Here is a 25,014-nt window from a genome sequence, read left to right as displayed (position 1 = left end):
CCTTTAGTACTCATAATGGCACTATAAGGCAGAGGTTTGCTTATTTTTTTTCTTTTTTACAGGTGATAAACTATTTCAAAGAGAGATTTCAGTGACTTTTGCCAGGTTATATATCTAGGCACTGATGGGGCAGCTGCCCCTATTTGCAAATTCTTGCTAAGAATTTTAAGATTTTTTTTTTTTAAACAAAAAGAGGGACTTAGGTCATCTCTGTTAGTCCTCTCTTTCCATGGCCACTTCTTCGGTCATTCTCTACTGTGGTGATGCAAAGAACCAGACAGATCACCCTCCTAGCCTTTTCTGGGTGAGAGGATCTGTTCCTCATGTCCTGTAAGTTGCATTACCCTTTCTCTCCGGAGTACATGTGTTCCTCTTTCCGTTGCTCTTCTTGCAGTGCTCAGGGCACCCATTAGTGAGACTTCTTTCTGAAGAGCCTCATTTTTATTGTATCACCTGGTCAGGCCGTCTCCCCTCAAGGGCTTGTGGGCAGCATTTGCAACCCACATGGCCTCCTTAACCCCATTAACCCATAGTGTGGCAGCAGGAAGTATGTTCTAATTAGCCAGTTATTTTGAAAATAAATTGAGATATTTAAAGTCTATTAAGTTGAAATATCAAAAGTCTTTGGGCTAAGACTGAGTTCATCATTTTTATTTTATTTTAATTGAGATAAAATTCACCCTAAGACCATCATTTTAAATCGAAGGTGCCATACCCACTATATTTGCTAGGATATTTGTTTTTTATCATGATTTCCAAAAATTTGAAAGGTAGAAAAGATTTTAAATAATGATTTTAAAAGGCTGTTTAGTTGAGTTAGGAGGTTCTTTCAGAGTTGAAGCTAGCACTGAGTGGTGGGGGTATGGAATATAGGGTGGTTGTTGCCAGCATAGGACCCTCTGTACCCTCCTTGCCTCTATGAAAAAAATCCATTTTGTGCCACCACCCAGTGCCACACTGCTAATTTCATCACAGAATGGCATCACATGACTAGAATACATTCTCAAATTATTTAATGTAATGTTAGAATATCCTTTAAAAACATTAGTTTTTATTGATGCATTATAATCACACATAATGGTGGGTTGTATTGTTACATATTTATACATGACATAATTTGGTCAATTTCATTCCCCAGCACCTCTCTTTTCCTTCCCCTAAAAATATCCTTTATTCTTGACTCCCTGACAAACTTTCCAAATCCTGTCTTTCATAAAATGGGCATGAAGCAAGTCAACAAAGTTAGAATTTTCTTTGCTTTTTTGCCATAATGCCTGCAGGTTATAGGATTAAACTGAAAATCTATTTTGTAAACAGTTGTATGTTAAGCAGTATAGCTCGCTATTTGTCAAGCTTCAGAAACAATTTTTTCTTGAGAAACAGAATAATTGCTCAGAATTATTTGCAGATAAAGAATATGTACTTCCAATTAATGCCATTGCAAGCAGTTGTTAAAAGGGTTGAAAGACTGAGCGAAATAATTACCTTGAAGGAAAATTGGAATTGTTACATAATATTATACAAGAGTAACTTAATTTGTTATTTGTTCAGAGGATTCCACTATACCTTTGTTACAGTAACTTATGCATGCATTAGCTTGGAATTTCTATCATAAAACTGCCTTCATTATTTGAAAATGATAAATTGTAGATGATGAATATCCACATAAAAACCTTTACTACATAAATAATTAGGTTGGATTCAGATGCAAATAGTTTGGTGCACAGGTGTCTGTAGTCAAAGAGAATGGAGGCAAAATCTGGTTAATATGGAAGAAAAATATATTCTGTCAGTCTGTATAGTTAGGGCCTCAAATTGGTCTCAGGAGGGTTACACACGTACTGCCAAATGCCTCAGGCCACTGTGTCTTCTGGATGTGACAATCCTTGTGACTCTGGATTAATGCTTCACACACCCCATAGTGAGGAACTGAGTTGTTAGAAATTGTGCAATAGGGGCCCAGGAGTGTGGCAGGGGGCAGAGGTGCCAAGAAGGCTACTGGTGGCAAAAGCTAAGTTCACAGAGACGAATGGGCAATCTTCCAAAAGTGGTATGCCCAGGATTCTTTTATTCACTAGTTTATGGACTTTGCAAGCAAGGATGCATTTTAATGAAGTCTCTTTGAAGAAAATTTGCATGGCTGGGATGCTGCATCTTGGACTTGGAGGAACCGCTGCTGAGTTATAGTGGTTTCTTTTTGTGCAGGTGCATGAGAGCCAAACACTATCAACAAGGCTGCTGTCTGGAAAGTAAGGGAGATGTTCAAGGTTAGTTTCAGAAGCCAGCTTGGGCAGGCAAAGAATCACTGATACTACTGACATATCTAGGCTGCCCTTGATTATCTGAGCAAGTTGAGTTCAGGCAATGGGTTATGGTGGTGTTAAAAGTGGGGGCTCTTCAGCCAGACTACCTGAATCTAGTTTCTGTTTCTCAGTTGCTGAGTGTAAATCATGGTCAAATACTAAACATTGTGCACTTCAGTTTCCTCATATATTACGTGAGACAATTAATAGTGCCTACCTACCTTGCATGGTTATCGTGAGGAACTAATGGGTTAATACACATATAGCTTCCAATAAGAATTAAATGACTATAGTGGTGATGACAATGACAATCACTAAAACAGGCATGGCAGTCAGGAGAAAGTGTGCAGTGTGTGGTCAGGTAGAGATGTCTGCTGCCTCCGCCCAGTTCAGGACTCTCTGAATCTTAACATCAAGTAATCAAGTGACTACACCTCAAAAAATGGCTCATCTGTTTTCCTTCATCTTTTTTTAAAAAATATTTTTAGTTGTAGGTGGACACAATACCTTTATTTTGTTATTTAGTTTCTTTATGTGGTGCTAGGGATCAAACCCAGTGCCTCATGCGTGCTAGACTTTGTTCTCAAACCACTTAGCTGTCAGAAAATGAGGTTCTTCTGACAAGTGGCAAGGAAAAGAGCACGTAGAGACCTCTAGGTCTCTGGCACTCAGTGCCACGAAGGCTTCCCTGGAGTTTAGCCTCTTTACAGTCATTAGGTTCCTCAGGGTTCTTTTGCCCTTTGCACAGATTTATCCTCAGGCATATCCAAGCACAGTTTTCAGGTTTGTAAAACCTTGAAAAGACATGAAGTTTTTTCTTACTGAAATGTGTCCCCCAGCAAGAAACATGCATAGCTACAGAAGTGTGCTGTGACAAGGACTTGATAGTTGTGGGGTTGGAGGGGATTGTTATGCTTTCCATTCTGTATGAATCCCACCAAACTGGCCCAGTGGGTGACTGAAACTGAGGAAGTGCTAGGCAGCAACTAACATGAAGACCTACCCAGCTTACTGGTTGGATTTTTTTTTTCCCCCTCTAAAACGACATACATTGCCAGGAAAAGCTAACAAAAATTTCAAGGCAGATTTGGAGGAATTAAAATTATTCTTAGGCCTATTGCCTGGTTTCTAAGCATTTAGGGATATGTAAATTTTCATGTTCTTTAGAGTCTCTTTTGTTCAGAGTACATTAGTGCTAAAAATGAGATTTGCTAGTTCTACATTTTTGTGTGAATTTATGCAATAAGTATTTAATTTGATTCTGGATCTTTTGAAAGGAGAGGCTTTCTTCAAATGGATAATATAGCTTGTTTTTCTCATATGCTTCACTGGTTGCATTAATTTTTTTTTCTCTGATGACTAAAATGAAAGTAGAGTACTATCCCAAATTAATATTCTTGCTCCACAAAGACTTCCAATGTTTGTTTTTGCTTCCTTTAATGTGTGACTCTCCTAAGAGTGTTATTATATTACAGCTAAGAGGCTTTAACCATGTAAAGTTGACTACTTTACACTTCTGAATGCAATATAACAATTAATCTATGATTAGATTTTGCTTCTTAAAATGCCATTCTGAGGAGTGCCTATAATATTAAACTTCTAAAGTGTTTCACTTTTCAAGAAGTATAAAAGCTCTCTTTGCTTTCACAACCTGAAATTGTGTAGGTATTGTTTTATTGCATTTTTGTGCAATCAGCTTCACAGAGGCCTCTAGGTTGCTTTTACTCTTTATAATAAAGATAACTGAGGAGTGGAAGGTGATGTGTGTGTGTGTGCAGGCTTTCCTATCAGCCATCTACTGGGACTTTCTAATTCTCTAACTTATAGTCTTTGACTCTCTAATTCTTCTGCCTCCTCTATGCTTTAAAGCAAAAAGCAGAAGAAAAATACTTCCATTACCCATTTCCCTGTCTGTGAAGCCATCTTTATAGAGTCCTCTGCAGCAACCATTACTACTTCTGATTTCTTAACTCCTTAAAATCTAATAACTATCTTTACTACTGGCCTGAGTTCTGCTTTCTAGAAAGTGTGTGATGATTCCATGATAAGAAGAGCCCCCAATTATCATTGTCCCCTGTGTCAGTGCTTCTTCAGGACTTTGTTGAAGGGGAATCACCTGTTCCTCCCTGATTCTTATCCCTTGTTTCTGGGACATTGCTTTGTCTCTAAACTTGACTTTTCCTCCTCAGTGGGAGTTATTGAACCTCAATGTGTAGTCCTTAGATCATTTTTAAACTTTTAATTTTTTAAATGATTGATTGCTTGATTTTTGATGAGTGCCATTTCATTTATTGGTCTTAGCTTGTTTGCAGCTGATTACCAAATCTCTAGTGTGTCCCTTCTCCTGAGTCACAGCCCAGGCTTTCAGCAAGCCACTGGCACACCTGCAGGTGGATGTCCATAGTCCCAGGAAGTCTCCCGGCTTCCTTTTGCTTGCTATTAGTACAAAATTCACAGTAGTGGAGAACCAGGCACCTGTTTCTTCTCTTTTTCTTGCTCCCCATTTAAGCATTAATCTCCTCCTACACATTTTTACCTCACCATCCCATCATGTTTCTTACTTCATACCTCTCTTTTCACACCTTCTGCTGTCTCCTTCATCTGTTGCCATGGCCCTGGTGGCCGCTTTCCCAGACTGCTGCAATACACCTTTCTCAGTTTGCCTCACCTCTGTTCTCTCTCTCTGGCATTCCCTCCTTCGCTCTGTGGTTAGTTTGAGATTCCTCAAGTGCAGCCTTGATCCTATTGATCCCTTTCCCCAGGTCCTCTCGGTGCTTCCCATTCCACAGTTACTAAATTACAAACTCAGCACAGGCATGCATGATGTCAGACAGTCCTATCTGTCTTTGTAACGCAGCTCCACTGTTCCCTCCCTGACTTTGGGTGGATCAGACTGTTCTAACTCTTCCTGTAATATAACATTTGCCTAATCATTTCTGTACCTAGGATCATGCCACACATTTCATTCTGTCTTTAGAATCCTGCAATTAGATGTGGTCCCTCCCTCACCTGAACCCTGCAGTGTTTAGTCGGCCTCTCTTTTGGCATTTACCTAATGTTTTGGTTCCCTGTGTACCAGTCTTATCTCTGAGACATCGACACCGCCAACACTCCTCCTCCTGTTCCCGCCCAGTGTTCTTAGAAGGCAAGGCTCTTACTAATCTTCGTTGTGTGTACCGTGTCAGGCAGCAGCACACTGGCCTGTGTATGTCTGCCAGCTCTATTAAGTACTTGTTGAATGGAAGTAGGAATTCAAATGCACACAGATGGCGAAGTGTGATGTTCATTCATAAGTCTTGTTTTTCCTTCACTAGGTGATGCTGAGTGTGGAGTGAAATCAGACGACAGATGGACAGTGTGACAGGAGCTGAACAGAGGATTGGGCCTCGCTGTGAGAGTCAGCCTAGAGTCAACGTGTTGACAAGTTGCTGAAAAGGAAGCCAGGGAGGACTGTGACACACAGGAAGTGGAGCCCTGTCTGCAGTCACACCATTGATGGAGGACAGATGGACAGCCGAATGGCCAGTCAGCTCTCCTTGTAAGCCTTTGGAGAGTGGTCCTTTGTCCTCTGTTGGACACCTATTAGGATTTTTAATACACTCTCTGATTTCATTTTCCATTAAAACATAAAATTAGACTACAGTGCACAGCCAGACTCATCTGTTGCATGGTAACAGATCTGCAAACATGAGTGCTGAGGGGTACCAGTACAGAGCGCTGTATGACTACAAGAAAGAGAGGGAAGAAGACATTGACTTGCACTTGGGTGACATATTGACTGTGAATAAAGGATCCTTACTAGCACATGGATTCAGTGATGGACAGGAAGCCCGGCCTGAAGACATTGGCTGGTTAAATGGCTATAATGAAACCACCGGGGAGAGGGGAGATTTCCCTGGAACTTATGTCGAATATATTGGAAGGAAAAAAATCTCACCTCCTACTCCGAAGCCCCGGCCACCTCGACCCCTTCCTGTTGCACCAGGTTCTTCAAAAACTGAAGCAGACAATGAGCAACAAGGTGAGCATCAATAAGTAATTGCTTAATGTCCTCTACTTTCTTCTACTTCTCCTTTTTTTTTTTTTTTTTTTCTGCAAAGTCTTAGGTTTGGGCTGGGTTGCTGTGCTCTGGGTAGAAGTAGTCATGGTAACTTTATCTGAATTGATATATGGTATGTACAAGAAGCTTTTTGAGTCATGACATGGCTAGAAATTTTTGTCTGTGTTATAAAAATAGGGAGATGGTATCTGAGACCTGTTCAGTGAGTATCTATCTGTAAGCACTATTTAAAGTTACCATTAAATTAAATACCTACTGTATTCTTACTCTTGTAATTGGTATTATGTATCTAAATAATCACTTTGGGAAAGTAAGTCTAATATAAGTATATTTAACATTAATATGATTTGTATGGAAGAAAATAAGCTATAAAATGACCAAAAAGCTCTTCAGAGAAAAGATAATTGTTTTTCTAATCCTGTATCTGCCTCTCAGTTCCCTGTCTCAGAACACTTTGTCTTAAGCCAAACCCCAGTCCTTGGAGTTAGCATAAAAGTAAAAATTTTTTTTTCCTCCTTTATGCACAACATCACTTGTAGCATTAATACCTAGAGTCCGCTTGGCCCTGGTGAGGGGAAAACAATATTCACTGGAAACCTCCTTGATTCAAAACCCACTTACAATTTATTGGAGATGTTCACACTTGAGTTTGGTGCACAGCTGTTAAGTTTTAGGATCTTCTGTTCAGTTTCTCATTGAGATAAGCCTTATGCTCAGCTTTGCTGTTATCAGCTTTGTCAAATACCGGTTTCTCACTAGTAAACCTCAAGCTTTTTTTTTTTTTCTTTCTTTTTTTTTAATCTCTGGGACTAAGAAAGTTTATGGGAAGATACATATAAAACAGGGGAAGCTGACTTGCTTGGTTATGTATTGAGTAGCATCCCAGGAGATTTCTGGAAGCAGTTCTGATACTACTAAATGTATTACACTTTCTTTAATGTTGGCTTATTCTTTTACAAACAAATGAGATAATGAGAATAAAGATGCAGAATACAGAATAGGGTAAGAGCTGCCTTTTAGCATTGGGTAATAGGACTGTGTGAAAGACAAAGAATTTTTTTTCTTCCCCACTAGACCTAAAAGGGATACTTGTTTTATAAATGTTATACTATACTTTATAATAGAAGATATTATTTGAGTAGTATTATAAAGTTAAAAAAGCAAAAGTTAAATTCCTTTCAGGTGAATCAGAAAACCTTGAATCTGTACCTGTATCTGTAATTTTGTCAATCATTGAATTTCTTGCAGTTTCACTTAGCAGATTGAAGACAAATGCATAATTTTATTTCTCCACCAAATAACATGTTTTTAATTTGACTTTTGATTTTTGTAAGTTAGAAACACTTTCTTAAGTAGGCTCATTCCAAAGGAAAAAATGATTTAATTTGACCCCCAATACAAAGAGGTTTCAGAATCTTAAAAAACATCTCAGTTGAATCAGAAAAGATGATTTAAGAATAAGGGTATCTTGTCAAGATTAGTGACAAGAAGATTTTGTAAAAATAGTTTCTAAACAAAATTGCATTTGATGACTGCCATTAGGTATGTTTATTTAGATATAATATTCAGAAAAGCAAGTCTTACAAGAAAAATGATTTTCTCTTTTTAGGAGCTAAACTATTTTATAAATCTTTCTTATAGGTGACAATTGAGATTTTTAAAAGCTTTTTCATTTTTTTCTTTTTAATGCATGGAAAGAGTAAAATGAAAATTTTTAGCAGAATTCGAGAAAGAGGTCCATGATAATGTGCATGAAAATATTAGAGCCTGAATATAAATGAGAAATTAGGAATAACTTAAAGGTTGAAAGGCAGATGAGGTGGATTATGTGGAGAGTATTATACTAAACATTAGATTTTCTAGAAATGTTAGTCATATTCTCATTTAAATGTGATTCCTATGAAGTGAGAATTCAATAACTCCCATGTTAAATTGTTATGGGTAATAGTTGTAATGTCAAATTTTATGTGTTGGAACCCGTGAGGCTCCAGTTTCTTTTGCCTAAGTGCATATTTGTTTGAAAAGCTTTTGTAGTGAAAAAAATGTGTGATGGCAAGAAGGGAGAGTTCTTTTCTCCTCTTATAGTGATTGAATTCTCTAGGGTTTTGTTGTTGTTATTGTTGTTTTGTTTTTTTAGTCTCTCCGTCTGACTTAGCCTATTTTTCACATTTGCCTCCCTTTATTTTATTTAGATTTCCTCCTTCCCCACTTAGGTCTAAGAACCACACACAGTTCTCTTATGTCTTATGGCATAGTCTTTAACAGGTCCTGAGGTAAGATTGAGGGGTCTCAGACCAGTCTGCAGCTAATCATTTGTTTCTTATATGTTGCCAAGCCTTCCCCCATCCCCTCTCTTTTATTTTCCCTTTTTTTAGAGATAGGGTCTTGGTGTGTTGTACAGGCCAAGTGATCCTGGGCTCAAGTGAGTCTCTGGCCTCAGCCTCCCTAGTAACTATGACTTAGGGCATGCACACCACCATGCCTGGCTATATTCTGTTTTTAAAAGAAGATTGTCATTAGACTCTGGTCAGAAGTAGACTCAGGGTCTAGGGGTGTAGTTCAGTGGTAGAGCACTTGTCTAGCATGCACAGTTCCGCGGTTCAATCCCTACACACACACATACACATATACAAACTGAGAGGTTCCTTCTATACAATGTTATTATCCACTTTTTTTCTTTGTATGCATATTTCTAGAAATAAAGCTGTAAAGTCTAACTTTTTCTCTCTTTTTTTTTTTTTTTGGTTGAGGGGAGAGAAGAAAGTTAAACAACAACAACAAAAAGATAACATCCTCTCAGGAAAATATACTTTTTGCTAATACAATTTTGCATGCTGTTATTTAAGAAGCCCTGGCCTATAAATTAAATGAGTTTATTTACTGTATAATTTTGGGTTTGGGGCATTAAGTTCATTTAGTAAACATGAACTGAGTCCCTATTTTGTGCTAGAGAGCAATGATAAAAGATGAAACCAAGTCATCTTTCCTCTTTTGCCTTTCCCCCAGTTCATGGCTGGGCTTTGTCACCTCTGTCATGGTGTATAACCCGAGCATCCAGTTGGCTGACCCACTCTGCCCTCTTTGTTCAGATCTTTGTTATGGAAACTGGCCCTGTTCACCCTCTACTTTTGCAAAGTATTTAATGGCTAATCTACAATATAATTTTCTGCATTTGCTGTTTGTTGTCTCTCCCTTTGTGATGAGCATGCAAGGTGTGTGTTACTGTCCTAAGAAGATGCATGCTGTCAGAGGTGGTCCTCTGGCTCCCAGCTGTTTGGATTCTGGCATTCCATTCCCCTATATGCAATCTTATGGGAGCTGGGGTCCTGTATTCCCTCTTTTACACAATGGAAGGAATCAGTTGGAAGTAAGAATTAGGGATAAGGGAGAATAAAAATATGTATCTCTCATGTGTAAACTGGAGGAGCTATTTCTCAGCACAGCCATTCTAACACATACTTTGAAATCCTTTATTTAAAATTATGCTAATGTAGAATATGTAGGCTAGTGAATTTCTGTGATCATGTTAGTTTAGGTAGAGCATTGAAATCTGCTAACTTGAGAGGTCTCCGGTGAGCTGTCGTTCACATTCGCACCATCCATGACCCTCACACCCCTGCAGTTCCCCCAGCTCCTATTGTAGACTCTTGACAGCGAGTCCCAGCTGGTTTCACATATAAAGCAAAAACCATGCACTAGACGTGGCCTATTTTAATTTTGATCAAAATCCCGTCTAAACAAAAAAGAAAATAGCCTGCAGTTGGTGTTTATTTTCATGGTTTCCCAAGGCATGTTATTCTTACATTTTCCACACTCTGCATTTGAATATCCCTCCATGGTTATCACTCCCTGTCTAGAAAGCAAGGCTGTAATACATCACATAAATTGACTACACTGTAAAGAGGTCACAGAAAATAGCGACCTGATCCCAAATGACAGTCAATTGGCTGGGTCCTGTGGTCATTATATGGCTCTCTCCTTGAGACAACAAAAATAGTGCTTGTGCAAGTGGTTTGCTTACTGCATGAATTCCTGCCTATACAAATCCTGTTTAATTTCAGAGTATGCCTTCTACTTTAGCCACTTTCCCTCCTAGTTAATTGAGACTTCCCTGTGAAGTTAGACGACTGTCTTGTTAACAACATGTGACTTCTGGTGCTGTGTGCCCATTCTGTGCTCACTGCCCACACTGTTCTTACGAGAAAGCTGGGCTAGTTACAGGATCTTTGCAAACAGGGCCCCATCTCTTAACTTCTGACCAACCAGAAAACTCCATCAGTACATTATAGCTTTTACCAAGGTGTTAAAGTTTGTTTTAGCCATCTCTGTTTTAGTAGGAAATAAGATATACTTCTGAAAGATATTATCAAAATACTTGATTAAAAGAATGGGTCTGGAAACAGCAAATATAATCATTATTATTATTATTATTATTTTAAAGAGAGAGTGGGAGAGAGAGAGAGAGAGAGAATTTAATATTTATGTTTTAGTTCTCGGCGGACAACACAACATCTTTGTTTGTATGTGGTGCTGAGGATCGAACCCGAGCCTCACGCACGCCAGGCGAGTGCGCTACTGCTTGAGCCACATCCCCAGCCCAAAAATCATTATTTTTAATAGAATCAGATGAGCCTAATTAATCCTCTTGTGATCACAGAATACATTGCTCATTTATTAAATTTTACTTATAACTCAGTTCCCCCTTGCATGACCGTCAGCATTTATATTCTCGTTACCGAGTTCCTCATTTGTTATGATTTTTTTTTCCTATTAACTTAAAAGTTCATTGTTTTCCCTGGAAATGTGTACAAGGAGGGATGGTGAACTCAATAATTTGTATATCCACAGTTATTTAAAAACAAAATTGACGAGAAGAGAAAGAATTCCCAACTTGCTTGTCTTTTAGAGAGAAGACTCTGTCCCTGAACTGGCTCAGCTGTGTTCAGAATTTACAGGCAGAGCCTTAGGGGCCTATGAGTCGGGCAGGGCTACCCTGGGTATTCCCAGGGAAGAGAGGAAGGCTTGCTCCCTCCTTCTGCAGGAAGTTAGTCAAAAGGAAGGACTATTTCTCTCTTCCCTAGAGCTGTGGTGACAGTTGGGTTCAGCCTGATATTATTTGAGGAGGAGCTTTCTACCTGTGTCTTTTGGAATCACAGGGTGAATGTAGGCAAATTACATTTTCTTACTGAAGTGAGATCTAGTACCCCTCTTCTCCATGCTTTGCTTTTCATGGTTTTCAGTTATTTGAGGTCAACCGAGGTCTGAAAACATCACTGAATAATTACATATATTGAGAGACAGCACATTCACATAGCTTTTATTACAGTATGTTGTTAAAATTATCCTATCATTGTTATTATTGTTAATCTCTTACTGTGCCTAATTTATAAATTAGGTATGTATGCTTAGGAAAAAAACAATAAATGTAGGGTTTGGAATTATGTGTGGTTTCAGGCATCTACTGAGGGCATTAGAATATATTAGAAGATACTTTTGTTATAGCTTGTCTTTAGACACTTATGTGTTTTGGCTTTTTTCCAAAGTAGGTAAAAGACTCTGTGTTTATATCTTTACATTCTGAATGAAGCCCTTGCACCTGTGACTCAAACAACTTAAGGGAGCCTATTTTATTTACTAGCAACTAAGTTGACATTGATATTCTATTAAAACTCCCTTTGTCATAAAAACATCCTATAGGCTAAAAAAATGTTTAAGCTTAGTTGTCAGCAGCTTCTTAGTTAAGTTTGCTGTCAATCATTTCTGATTTCTAGGTGAATGTATCTTTGTCTCAAACAGGAATTCTGATACATAAGCACTTCTTCAGGAAGTCTTGAATTTTTTAAAATATACATTAGAATCTGAAATTTGAGAATAAATGGTGCCTTACATCTGCTAAGTGGCATCCAAACAGGAAAGATTTTTTTTTTTTTAAATTTGACCAAGAAGTCAGAATTTTTATTGTTTAAATTCTTTTTTCTTTTTGAGGCCTTACAACTTTATTTTTAAACTTTATTTATTTATTGTTTGTTTGTTAAAGAGAGGTAGCCAACCTGCAAACCATAGTTTACAGATTTGATTTTTTTTCCACATTTTTTGGTACATTATAATGTACATAATGATGGGATTTGTTGTTACCTATTAGTAGATGCACACAAGAAAGGGGAAGAATTTTGTGCCTATAACAAATAATAATGCATAATATATTATGCCACATACACATCCATATTTTGATTAGAAAAAAATGAAAACAAATGTTAGCAGTACAACCGACTGTCGTATATATGTATCTCTTTGTTAACAAGTTTTCATGAGCAAGCCTGTAAAATTGATCTAATGACTGAGATGGGAGAAAATAACTAGAAATAAAAATCATAGTTACATGGTGGATAATATCTTATGTTGTGAGGTCTTGATTGAGGTTATAGCATTTAATATCAAAGCAATTTTAGTCTTTCAACAAGACTAATCAAAGTAGAGGACAAAGTTAACTAGAAAGTGTTTTTTTGTTATTGTGGTTTGTTTTCAGTTACTTGGGTACAGTTTCCCTAAAATGTCAAGTTAGTTATTTAACAAAATATGTCAGAATGCTTTAGAAATGTATTATTTCTACTTAAAATTTATATAAAGGACCATGATATTTTGTTTCTACTATGGAAGTAGAAATATTGCCAAAATATAACATTGCAACTAAAAATATATATTGTGATACAATATATAATATGTATACATTGTTAAAATATAACTTGGCAGTATTAACAAACGTACATTGTAGTACAACGTGTAACATACATTGTTAAAATATAACTTTGCAATTAGAAACAACAAGCAGCAGATCTTTCTGTTTAATTATGTATGTAGAACTTTTTCCCAGTGGTTTTATGCCATCCCAAGTATGGTTATCATTTTTAGAAATACCTTCTCAATTGTTTCTTGCTTGGGAGAATTTGCAGTGTTTGTATTCATCCATTTATCTATTCTCACTTAATAGCATGTATTATGTAATACCTGTAGATTAATCTGTCCTGTGAGTTTGATGCATATTGAAGGTCTGACTGTGAATTTATTACAGTATTTGTCAGACTTTTTAATTTGTTGATCAAATTTTATATCTAAGATTGGAAATACTGTAGGCATAAATGAAATGTAAATTTTTTTATATATATTATTGGAGTCATAAATTTTACCCTGCTTTTGTAGCCTACCTATCCCTAACCATTCTAATCCCAGTGTTCTGTAATTATAAAACAAAAAGCCAGATACTGCCTTCTGGTTTTGTCTGTTTTAGTTTTACCCTTCCCATTCCTACTTATAGGAATTGTTAGAGAAATAAACACAGAAAACTGTAAGTTTTTACTAGGAGTATTTCCTCAGTAGTGCAACTCTGAAGCCCTCTATAATGGGAGGAAGGGAATGTAATGAGACTCTTGAGAACGCAGTGAGACAAATGAGTTATGCTGGTTGGAAAGATGTGTCACATGACCTTATCACAATATCTGATTGGAGGCTGGTCTGGGATTATTTAAGAATATTGCTACTAATGGTGTTGGAACCAAATGGTACCAAGTTTCTTTCTTTTTTTTTTTTATACATCATATATGATTTTAAGATGTTTCACCAATGTGAAATATTTATGTTCTACCCCTCTTTATGGGCACTCAGCTATTACTGGCATCATCTGTTTGAGACTCTTCCAGTTTCAGTTCACATGTAGCAGTACATGAGTAAATTAAAGGATATTCATGGAATGCCTTTTTGTACTGTATCTGTGCAGCGTAACCAAATTCAGTGATATGATATATACTCAGACATTCCTAGGGATGTGTTTGGTGTTTTTCGTTTGTTTATTTGTTTCTTTTTAAATTTTCCAAGGTCAGTAGAGGGTGATGATTATCGTAATTGTTTATTCCATAGTATCAAGCTTTGTTTATTTGGACTTCTTCAAATCCACCTAAGAGGTAACATAGTAAGATAGGCATTAGCAAAATTCTGTGATAAAGCCAGTGTGACTGTCTTGTGTGGTCATTGTGATCTTTCAAGCTTTACCCTAAATGGGAAAACCCACATAATGCTCTCAGACCCAGCACATGGGACCAGTGCCGCAGCAAGAAAAAGTAGGTGTTAGTTCCATCTTTACTACTGGGGTTTGGTACATGCAGTTTTCAAAATTACTTAAGGATGTTAATAAGACACTGATTTTGTAATATTAGTTATTGAAATAATAAGATGTTACCTTTTAACTGTTGTGAACCTACACTGAATATGACTTTTTAAATTTTTATTATGTAATATTTTTTCTTTTTCTTTCTTTGCATCCATCTTCATCCCCCACTTTGTCCTAGGGTTAAGCTAAGACAGTCAAGTGCTCAACTACTTAGCTACATCCCCAACCCCTAAATAATTCTTTTTTGGGAGGGGCAGGGGCAGGCAGTACTGGGGATTGAACCCAGGGCACTCGACCACTAAGCCACATCCCCAGCCCTATTTTGTATTTTATTTAGAGACGGGATCTTGCTGAGTTGCTTAGCACCTCACTTTTGCTGAGGCTGGGTTTGAACTCGAAATCCTCCTGCATCAGCCTCCCAAGCCACTGGGATTACAAATGTGTGCCACCGTGCCTGACCCTAAATAATTCTTAATATTAAAGAATGTTGCTTCTTTATCAGAAAGTAGTCATTTCTCACTACCCTGTGCCCCAACTATAGAAAATATAATTAAATACTTTGTCATTATTTATTTTAAAGTATTTTACAACATTACTAACTTAAGTCTATCTCCTTTAGGTAGTAAAAGTAATTTTTTTTTAATCTTTGAAGAAAAAGCATTTAAAGAGGTTAGAGTGCTATGACTGTATTGCTAAAATAATATTGGATATTTACTGAGATATGATGAATTTTGTTAGAACATATTACAGTTGTTGTCTCACACTTCCCTATAAGTCTATTTTCATGCTGAAAATGTCTTTTTGTAAGTTGAACATTAAAATTTTGCAGACTTAACTACTTGCCCTGCTAGCATTTTATAGACTTTTTAAAAATTTGATCTTCCTAGTCACCCAACAAAAATAGCGTATTATTAACCATTTTGAGATTGAGAAACTGAAACTTAGATTATCATGTGAATATTTACAAAGAAAAGGGACAGACCATATACAGGGTTCAAGAATAATCCAAGGGGGACAGGCAGTCACAGAAGTGTGGAGTTTGCTAAGCAATTCTTTGAGAAGTTATCAGTAACTGAATTCTGCTTTTGGGGCAGTCTTCAAATATGTCTGTCTTATCTGTTAAGTTTTGTTAGCTAGTATATTCATACAACTACAAAAAATTATCTTCACTTTATATATGACTTATGACATTTTCTTATATCTGGTAAATATATTGAAAGGTTGAATTATAAAAAGACTGAGAAGGAAGGCCACAAAATGAAGACAGTTTTGGGTATGTGTATGATATGCAGTTTTTCCCAGGATGAAGTTTACCTCGATCAGATAACTAAAAAGTTATACAGCATTATAAATAGATTTGCCTTCCATATCTATTATTTTTGAGGAAGTCAATGTTGGATGGTTTCCTGAGTTTCAAATTTTCTTATTTCTGCCTTATATTCTTTTTATTAAAATGGAACACAGGCTGGTTATTACCTACTTAAAAGCCAAAAACCTGAGGATATCCAGAGTAAGAATTGTGTGTTTTGGCATGTGGATAATGGCTGCTTGAAACCTTTAAGTACAAGATATCTCAAGTTGATTCAAATGAATCTAAAGTCTTGTACCTGAATTATGTCAAGTTTAGCAGTAAATGCCATTTTAAAAGACTCAGTAAATTACAAAATTCCTTTGAATGTCAAACCTTATTTCTCAGGAAAGTCGACCACTGCCAAGTTTATAACATAAATATTGTGTTTCTGTTACCTGGCTTCTAAGGACAGAAGAATGAATGAGGGCACATGAAGGACACAGGTGGGTTTTATTTCTAGGTGTTTAAAAGAACAATGTGATATTTTACAGAGATAGCTTCTCAAAGGCAGTGAGTCACCACCAGCAAAACTTCTTGGATGTTTTTATTTTTGCTTATTTTGTTTTTCAATTTAAAAAGAAACATATATAAGAGTTTTCAGAGTTTAAAAAGCTCTGACTTTTTAAAAAAGTCCTTTTAGAGAGCCTCCTCTTACTGCAGTTCCTAAGAAGCTGGGGAAATACATGCTTATAAACATGTCTATAAAAACTGGAACTAGTGGGGAGCAGCGTGTACTGTAAATTAAAACAACTCAAGTTTAAAAACACAATAGAAGAAGTTTGACCACATAAAAATAGCTAGGCAGATCCATGCCTTCCCTGATTCTCTGCCCCTGATTCAGAAAGAGCTTAGGCAGCTGTCCCTGGGACATTTTCTCTCCTCCTCTTCCTTTTCTCCCCAACACTGCCTTTTTATTCAGTGGGAGGTTACAACTCAGGAAATAGGCAGGCAGAGCTGGGAGGCTAGAATAGGAGTTAGAATTGGGGTAGCCTGAGAATCCTACTCCACAGAAGAGAAGTGTTGCAGGTGGGTAGAGTTAGAAAGACCTGTGTTAACCGAGGGTCTGAGTGTTCTGAGTGCTTGGTCATTCGGAGGAGCCTCAGAAAGGCAGGCAGTGAAGGCAGATTTTTTTCTCTCAGGCTAGCAAAACTATGTCAAAATGAAAACCACATTGGGAATTGCCAGGAAACTGTTTCAACCTGCTTACTGACTTTAAATCTGAAATCGGCACCCAAGTCAATAGAAAGGGGAGGCTCAGAGCAACACCAGGTCTGGGAGATTTCTGCTTGTTTAGTGATAAATAAACAGGAAAAACCTAACAGAGCCTTACTGAAAACCACTGCTCCATACAGGAAAGGGAAGATCAGATCGAAGATGCAAAGCAGAGGAAGCCTCCAAAACTGATTATTTCAGAAAGATATGATTCTCGTGAAAGGGGCAGAAAGCAGTCAGATGATCAGGAGCTGAAAAGATGGGAGGATGGGGTGAAATGGAAGTAAGACAATAAAAAAAATGATTAAAGAAACTAAAAATATAGTAGCACATTAAAATCCACATCAAGGTCAGCAAAGAGAGGAATTGACACAGCTAAAACAAATGTGTTGTGAGGCTAAGGGAAGTTGAAGCTCTTCAGAATCCAAAAAGAGAAAGAGAGAGATTTAAAATGAGGGGAAGAATACATACAGAGAAGATCTAGCATGAGAATTGTAAGTGCTGGTAAACAGGAACTGGTAACAGAACAATATAATTAAGATAAGCTTTCATGCATGTATGCAGATTTGAAAGCAACCTCCACATTTGTCATGTGAAATCAATGAGGGACCACCTCTGGATTCATTTGGCCTCTTTTTAATTGTAAGCATAATATTAAAATACCTTACCAAAATATCTGGTAAAATATTTGCTATCTGATAGGAACAAAAGTATCTTCCTTCTCCTTTTATACAGAAAATACCAAAAGATGGCAGACTGACCTCAATAGTTTTAAAGGGTAAGAGATGGTGACTTAAGAGTGTAATGAGCTGTCTGTTTGTATTTTATGGGGACGTACAATTGAGAGACATTCTCTAATCAGCAAGTGCTCAGAAATGATGTATCAAACCTTGCATTAAAAATTGCCTTTTCATTCTTAAGCTTTACACTTAGAACTCATAGGTTTTAAATAATTTATTTGGATGAACCGAAAAAGTAATTACCATAATATGCACATTTTCCAGATTCCTAGAAATGCAGTGTGTATTACAAGACAGACAATAAAGTATAAAAATATTACTGATGGAGAAAATGCTTAAAAAAGGAATACATACATGTACATATATGTGTATAATATATGTAAATATGAAACTGGATTTATACCCATATTTGAATGGTCAACATGTTATGTGTCAGGGACTCTGCTAACCTTGTACTGTGTTGTTATTTTTTATTAAACAGTTATATGACATTGATCTCATTGCACTTGTTGTAAAGATAAAGAAAGTTTAGTTATGTGATGGCCCAAGGTCACAGCTGGTGGTGGAGTTCAATATGACCTCAAAAGTCCATTAGTTGACCCAGTGACTTAAGAAACTGTGCCATACTGCCACAGACAGGTGTGAAGTCACATTATATAGCACTGCTCATTCCTGGTCATCCGGGAGCTGGCTTTTCAGTGACCTCTGATGTAGTCTGGTAGGACAAAGTGAGTTAAACAAGTGGATTTTTCTTCTTTCAGGAAATTGACTCCAGTAAAACTGGAGTATGAAGCAGACGTGAGAGTTATTCTTCCTTAAAGCAAAAGAACGTCAGAACAACAGGGTGGGAAGCAGCAATTCATTTTAAAGTTCCAACTCTGCACATTGGAATTTGTGGGTCTTAAGTCGTTAAAATATTAACCATCTTTAGCCCTCACTTGGGAAGCATCTCTCAATGTTATATTTAACATTACAAGTTTATGTAATGCTGCAACATTTATATATACAGTACTTACATATAGCATTTATATATAAATTCATGTTCATGTGTATGTACATTATATAGTTCTTATAAAAAATGTATATGAAATTTTATCTATATGTATCTGATAGTATAGTACTTCAGGCCATGTAGGAAAGTTATTGTTGTGTTAATTATGCAAATGCACCTTTATAATTGAGTTTGCTGTTTCAAGGATTTTTGCTGGATTGAAAGCTAGCTCTAAATTGCTACTCTACTAGACTTCATTGTTTGATGTTTCATGCACAGTTACATTGTAACTGTCACTTATCATTATACCTTTCCCTTAAGAGAAACTTAAGAAACCTAGGCAGCTTTTACTTTTAGAGGAAGTTTAAAAATATTGGAGCATTAAATTTTGTTGCATAGCTGAAGCTTCGGTTCTTGTCAGACCACATCTTTCTCACTATTCTGTGATCTAAATTATCTAACTTTGATCCTCATTAAGGAAAAGTTTCACAAGGAATAAGAATGTTTGCTCTTGTTTTCTTTGCCAGATCCGGAGTCTACAGCACATCTGAGACCTCTTTGCCTAATATAGTTTAATCAAATAAGTGAACTGTCATCAGTCAACTTTTTTTTTTTTTTTTTTAATTCTCTTAACTACTTTTAGTGAATTCCACAATTATTCCCAAACCTAGATGTTAATATTTTGAGTAATTTATATTCTTCGACTAAGAGGGAAAAACAACCTTCTCCTTCCTTTCGTCCTTCTTCCCTCCTTCTGTCCTATCTTTCTAATTTGTTATAGTAGCTGTGAGACTAGTTGCATTTCACATACTGTAGAAGAAAAGAAAGGAATCAGTTTCACAATAATTCTTTCCAAAATGCAAAAATACTGTCCCTCCCTACCTCTCAGACAGCCCTGCTCATTCTATTTTCTAGTACTCACTATCTAGTAGAGGACTTTGCTTAGATAATAAGAGTCTCTTGATTCAGTGAGTCCCTAAGGGGCCATCTTTTACCAGAATTCAGTGCTATGTTTAGTTCACATTTTGAAAAAATTATGAAATTATAAATCCTATGTTCTACCAAATGTAGTTAGTAATCTTTAGATTTAATATGTGTGTGTGTGTGTGTGTGTGTGCGCGCGCGCGCGCGCGCACATGGGTCTGTGTGTGTTGTTGTTGGTACTGGGGATTGAACCCTGGGGTAATTTACCACTAAGCCACATCTGCAAGCCTTTTTATATTTTATTTAGAGACAGGGTCTCACCAAGTTGCTCAGGGCCTTGCTAAGTTGCTGAGGCTGGCTTTGAACTGTGATCCTCTTGCTTCAGCCTCCCCAGTCTCTGGGATTACAGGTGTGTACCACCAGGCCTGGCTTATGTATATTTTTGTAAGAGAAGGAAATGGGGAGAGTGGTTAATATTTACAGTTATTACAGGCTTTTAACATGAAGGCAAAAAAAAAAATCTTTCGTTTATAAGAGTTGGAGGGGCTGTGGTTGTGTCTCAGCGGTAGAGTGCTCTCCTAGCATGTGCAAGGCTCTAGGTTTGATCCCCAGCACCACATAAAAAATAAATAAATAAAATAAAGGTATTATGTCTGACTACAACTAAGAAATAAATATATAAGAAAAAGAGTTGGAAAGGGGAGAGTTAATATTTCTTACTTTCATTAAAGGCAGTACAGGTTCTGATGAACTTGTTATCTTATTCTGGACCTTTTTTTTTATGGGCATGCAGTTGAACAATTACATGACTTTTTAGTTTGCTGAAAAGGTGGTATTTTCAGGGGGTTTTGTTTGTTTTACATTTTTAATTCATTACATACAAGTGCTACATTTTCCTTTTCTTAACTACCTGGAAGGAACTGTTTTACTCCTGAGATGGAAAGTTTGAAACTTCTTCAACATGGTTTTTTCTATTCGTACCTTTGCAGGCAGACATCCAGAGTGTGCTGTGAGCCAGGCACCAGGCTGTGTGCTCTGCCTCATCTCACTTGGTCCCATTTGCTGGTGGAGGCTTAGAAAAAGAAACGGACTCAGGATCAGCCCCTAGTAGCTGGTGCTGGGCTGCTTTGCAGCTGACTCCCTTCTGGATGTGTGGTTTTTGGGGCTTACTGCAGCACCCTGGCAGTGTGAGACTGAAGGAAAGGAGCCTCTAATGGTATTAGCCACGTACTAGACTATGAACTGTGGGCTTTTAAATACAGCTCACATCTCTGTAATCTTTGCCTGTATTCCCATTATTCTTGAGCTGAATTAAAAAGTCTCACAGATATGGATAATAAACATGTTCAGCTGGTCAATAACTTGGTTCTGTCAAAATCATGTTTTCGAAGCACATATCACTTATATTGAGGCAATTTGTGTACGCATTTGTGCAAAATGCATCAACTCCTTTCAAAGTTTCATTGCAATAAAGAGTGGCATAGTAATAGAGATGTAGAAAAAATGACCCCATTTCATTTCTGGAAAGGTATTGTGCTTTTAATATATTGTTAGTTTTGGAACCTAATAATTTGAATTCAAATTCCTTTGTATAGCAAGTCTAATATAGAAGGTGGTTGTGTTTTATTTGATTGGTGAGGAAAAAATTGAATCTTTGCTAGAGAGAAAAAAAAAAAAAAAATGCTTGAACTTTGAGCACTTGGGGCCATAGCCTGGGTCATGGTGTGAACTTTTTCATGTGGCCTCAAGTTGAGTCTTGTTCAGAACACAGTGGTCTGACTTTGGTTCACATTGTGGTCATAACACATGAAGGTGAAAGAAGAGTGAATCCTGAAGTAATCAAGATGGATTTTATGATTTTATTCAAAGCACTAGTTCCAGTAGGCAAGGGGGCAAAGAGAAAGAGATTCCATGGGTAGATAGACACCCAAGTGCTTTCCCAGGCTGTACCTGGAGATAGTCAACCACTGTGGTATAGTGTAACCCCATCTCTTAGGAGTTAGGGTGTCCCCTATAGCTATGATTAGGGAAAACTTCCCTCCTGTGAAGTGGAAGATGCGCTAAGTTGAAGGGACAGTTCAGGCCATTCCATAGGCTCAGTAGTGACCAAGAACTTATTGTGGAAGCCTCCTTCCTGCGCTTCTCATCTTTCAGACTTGGCCCTCCATGTTCAGTCAAGTTGGAGTGTGTCTATCCAGGGAAAGCCCCTGTTTTGGGTTTAGTCAAGTTTGCCAGAAAAGATGGACCTAAGTGGGAATAAAATTTGCTGACCCCTGCCTCAGAGGTTAACGGTTTCATTTATGTTTTTCATGACTCATTGTAAATTACAGTGCTCTACAGATAGAGAAAGAAGCCGTCCTCTTCCCACCCTCCCCCAGACACCACATAATGGAAAAAGTAAGAATTTTCTGCATAAGCAAGGCTTTTTTTCCTCTCTTTTTTTAAACAAAAAGCCAGTCTCTGATGGGACTTTTTTCCTGCCAGAATTCCCACTGGTCTACTGTCGCAATTTTTACAAAAGGCCATGCACGATGAAAGAGGGAGGCCCATTTTAAGCCCTTTGCTTCTTGTTATGTGAAATGTGTGTTTCTGTTCTTGGTGTTGGAAGAATTATTATTTTTTTGACTTCTCTGATCGGCATGTAAAATATACTAGAGTCTCCAATTGCTAAAGTACAATTTCAATTAAGAAAAGGTTTTTTCTGCTGCTGTGATTAGACGTATAATACATTGGAAGTTTTGATGTTCTGTTTCCTGTTAAAAAAAAAAAAAAAAAAAATAAGTGTGGTCTCTTGGGATTTCCCGCTAGATGAGAGGATTTTCCTCAGAGAGAATTTAGCTCTGGGAAGAACCATCTATGGAGGTCATAACCTAGAAAATTCTTCAAGAGGAGTTGCAGTGAATTAAAGAGGTGAGGAAGCCGAAAGTTCTGTTCAATTGGGGCTGTGGCTGAATGAGCCATTTCTCTGTGGAGCCTGAGCCCTCCAGTAATTGGGGACAACGTGTCTGCAGAATTTGGATTTCAATTCATAATGGAGGAGAGAGGGAGTCTGGAACCCCACTAGGAATTTGTACTTATAATTATACCTTTCTTTTCTTCCCAAAATCTTTATTCCATTGCATCCTTTCTTTTTCTTTAGAGATAGTTCAACTTGCTAACAAGAAAAAAAAAAAAAAAAAAAAAACCCACAACAAAAAACCTAAAAGACACTGTAACCTTAAGACTTGCCCCCAGCCAGTGGCTTCAGCATAAAGCAGGTGCTCGGTTAATTTTGGTGGCTCACAAACAGAGAGAGGTTACCTTTGAGATCCAGATTCTGAATAGTCTGCCTCTGCACAGTCACATCGACAAGAGTGACAGAGGACTGCTTAATTGAAACTACCTAAGATGGTTCCTTAAGCTTCATGGACAATTGAGTAACTTCAGTTTCCTCTCTTTACTCTTGTTTACTTCCTGCTCCTCTAGAATCAAGCATTAGGTATTCTGGTCTCTTACAATGAGAAGATTAAACAGCTGTAGTTTAAATTAAAGCATTAATTTAAAGTGTTCTGTGGCTGCATTAATTATATTCTCTACTGAGATTAAATTCTTACCAATTTGACAGATGCATATAGCAACAATATGTGCTTATCCAGGGCAAACCAAAGTTCTGTTAACCACTGATCCTTAGTGGTTTTTTTTTTTATTTACTGTATACATTAAAACTTTAGATATTGACATAATTTAACTTGACTTCTCCCAGCAGATAGAAACAAAAAGAATCTGAAGCATGAAACAGTTGTAAGAGCTATGTTTGTCTGGAGACCTGGCAGGACTAAGTGATGGAAAATTCTGTTTTTCAGTGGAATTTAGCAGAAATCATGTGTAAATGAATCATAATTAAGAACTCTGGGATTTATTTATTTTAATTAGAAATATTAAGCTCACTCAGTGGTCTTTGAAAAAATTTTTCTAACTTCATAATCTATGTCAAGTAATAAGTTAAATTTCTCTGGGCACAAAGAAGAGTTTTAGCTGTAACCATGATCATAACTCATGCTGAATATATTACTGCTACTGTTTGTTGAGTGGTTAACTGGTCACATTCATTGTTAGTTTAAACTTTTCTTTGTTTTCCAATAACAGTTATAAGGTAATGTATGTTTTAGAAATGCACTTGTTTGAGCTTCTCAAAATTAATGTGACAATTAGTGGGACTGGAGGTAAGAAATAATAGCTTTAACTTTATCTAAAATTTTGTAATATTCCATTGCAGAACACATCCGTGGATTTTATAGACAATTTCTAAGAAATTTAGGGTAGTAGGCAGCTTTATCAACCTGCATCCCTTTGCACAAGGAATCATTTCTCTGTTATTGGAGGAAGGGGCAAAACAGAGGGGTGAAGTGATTCACAGTTAATGGACAGATTTCAAGGCATGTAAGTCACTCTACTTAGGTTGATCCTGAGACTCAACTGTGGTCCTCAAAAAAAGGAAGAAATACACTTCAGCAGCCAAAAAGAAGATAGCACACATATGTGATAGGTCTTATTAGGTATGTCTTATTTTCTAATCAAGAGCTTCTTGGTTGTAGGAAAATAAATGGAACCATTTTAGCACATCGGTGAATCCTTATTGTACTTTGTAATTCTTTGACCACAATGTAAATGTAGTGATGGCACCTCTTGAAGAATTTGGACAAATATGCTTTTTTTTTTTTTTTTTAAGCTGGTTGTGTTTTGAATTTGAATGGGTTATTGTAGGCTTGTGCAGGAGACATAGGACAGAGTTTGTTACGGTTGTTATAGGATCACTAATGCATTCAGCATCCCTTTTCATTATTCTTGGTTATGTGGAGCATTTGTGAACAGGCCAAACATCTCAGAGATGCCTTTGGCCAACCATTAGTCCTAATTGCTGTGACTAATTTGTTTTATGACCTAAAGACAGTAATATACTTAACCTTGGTTTTCTCATCTGTAAAATAGAATTGATGGGCACTCTGCCAAGCTGAGAATTTCAGGGAGGCATCACGGTCACAACCAAGCCCCTAGCACATTCTAATTAGAGTATTAGAAACCCAGTATTTGATGGTGACATTCAAAAATGGAAAAACACATTGGACACAAACAGAAAAATTGTTTCTTAGACTTTAAGGGACGTGTTTAGACCTAAAAAATGAAAGGAATTGAAATTGTTTAGCCACAGGAAGTGAAGACCAAGGGCCAGTTTAAACAGCTGAGAATTACACAAAACAGTGTTTTATAGAAAATAGTAATGAACTCTTCTTTC

The 25,014-nt window shown here is 37.1% G+C and overlaps 1 protein-coding gene across 2 annotated transcripts in view; it reads left to right on the top strand.

Moving 5' to 3' along the window:
• Pik3r1 (phosphoinositide-3-kinase regulatory subunit 1) overlaps window positions 1-25,014 on the top strand; it is an 84,795-nt gene that overhangs the window by 4,514 nt on the left and 55,267 nt on the right. For both annotated transcript variants that reach the window (XM_076857180.2, XM_076857181.2), the window contains exon 2: window positions 5,618-6,324. In XM_076857180.2, coding sequence (XP_076713295.1) covers window positions 5,991-6,324 — 334 coding nt within the window. In that variant the 5' untranslated portion in view covers window positions 5,618-5,990. The remainder of the gene's footprint in view (window positions 1-5,617; window positions 6,325-25,014) is intronic.

The sequence above is a fragment of the Callospermophilus lateralis genome, chromosome 5 (assembly GCF_048772815.1).
Source record: "Callospermophilus lateralis isolate mCalLat2 chromosome 5, mCalLat2.hap1, whole genome shotgun sequence".
In the NCBI taxonomy this organism is placed as follows: Eukaryota; Metazoa; Chordata; class Mammalia; order Rodentia; family Sciuridae; genus Callospermophilus; species Callospermophilus lateralis.
Note: the sequence above shows the minus strand (reverse complement) of the source record. Positions and strands in the feature narration are given on the sequence as shown.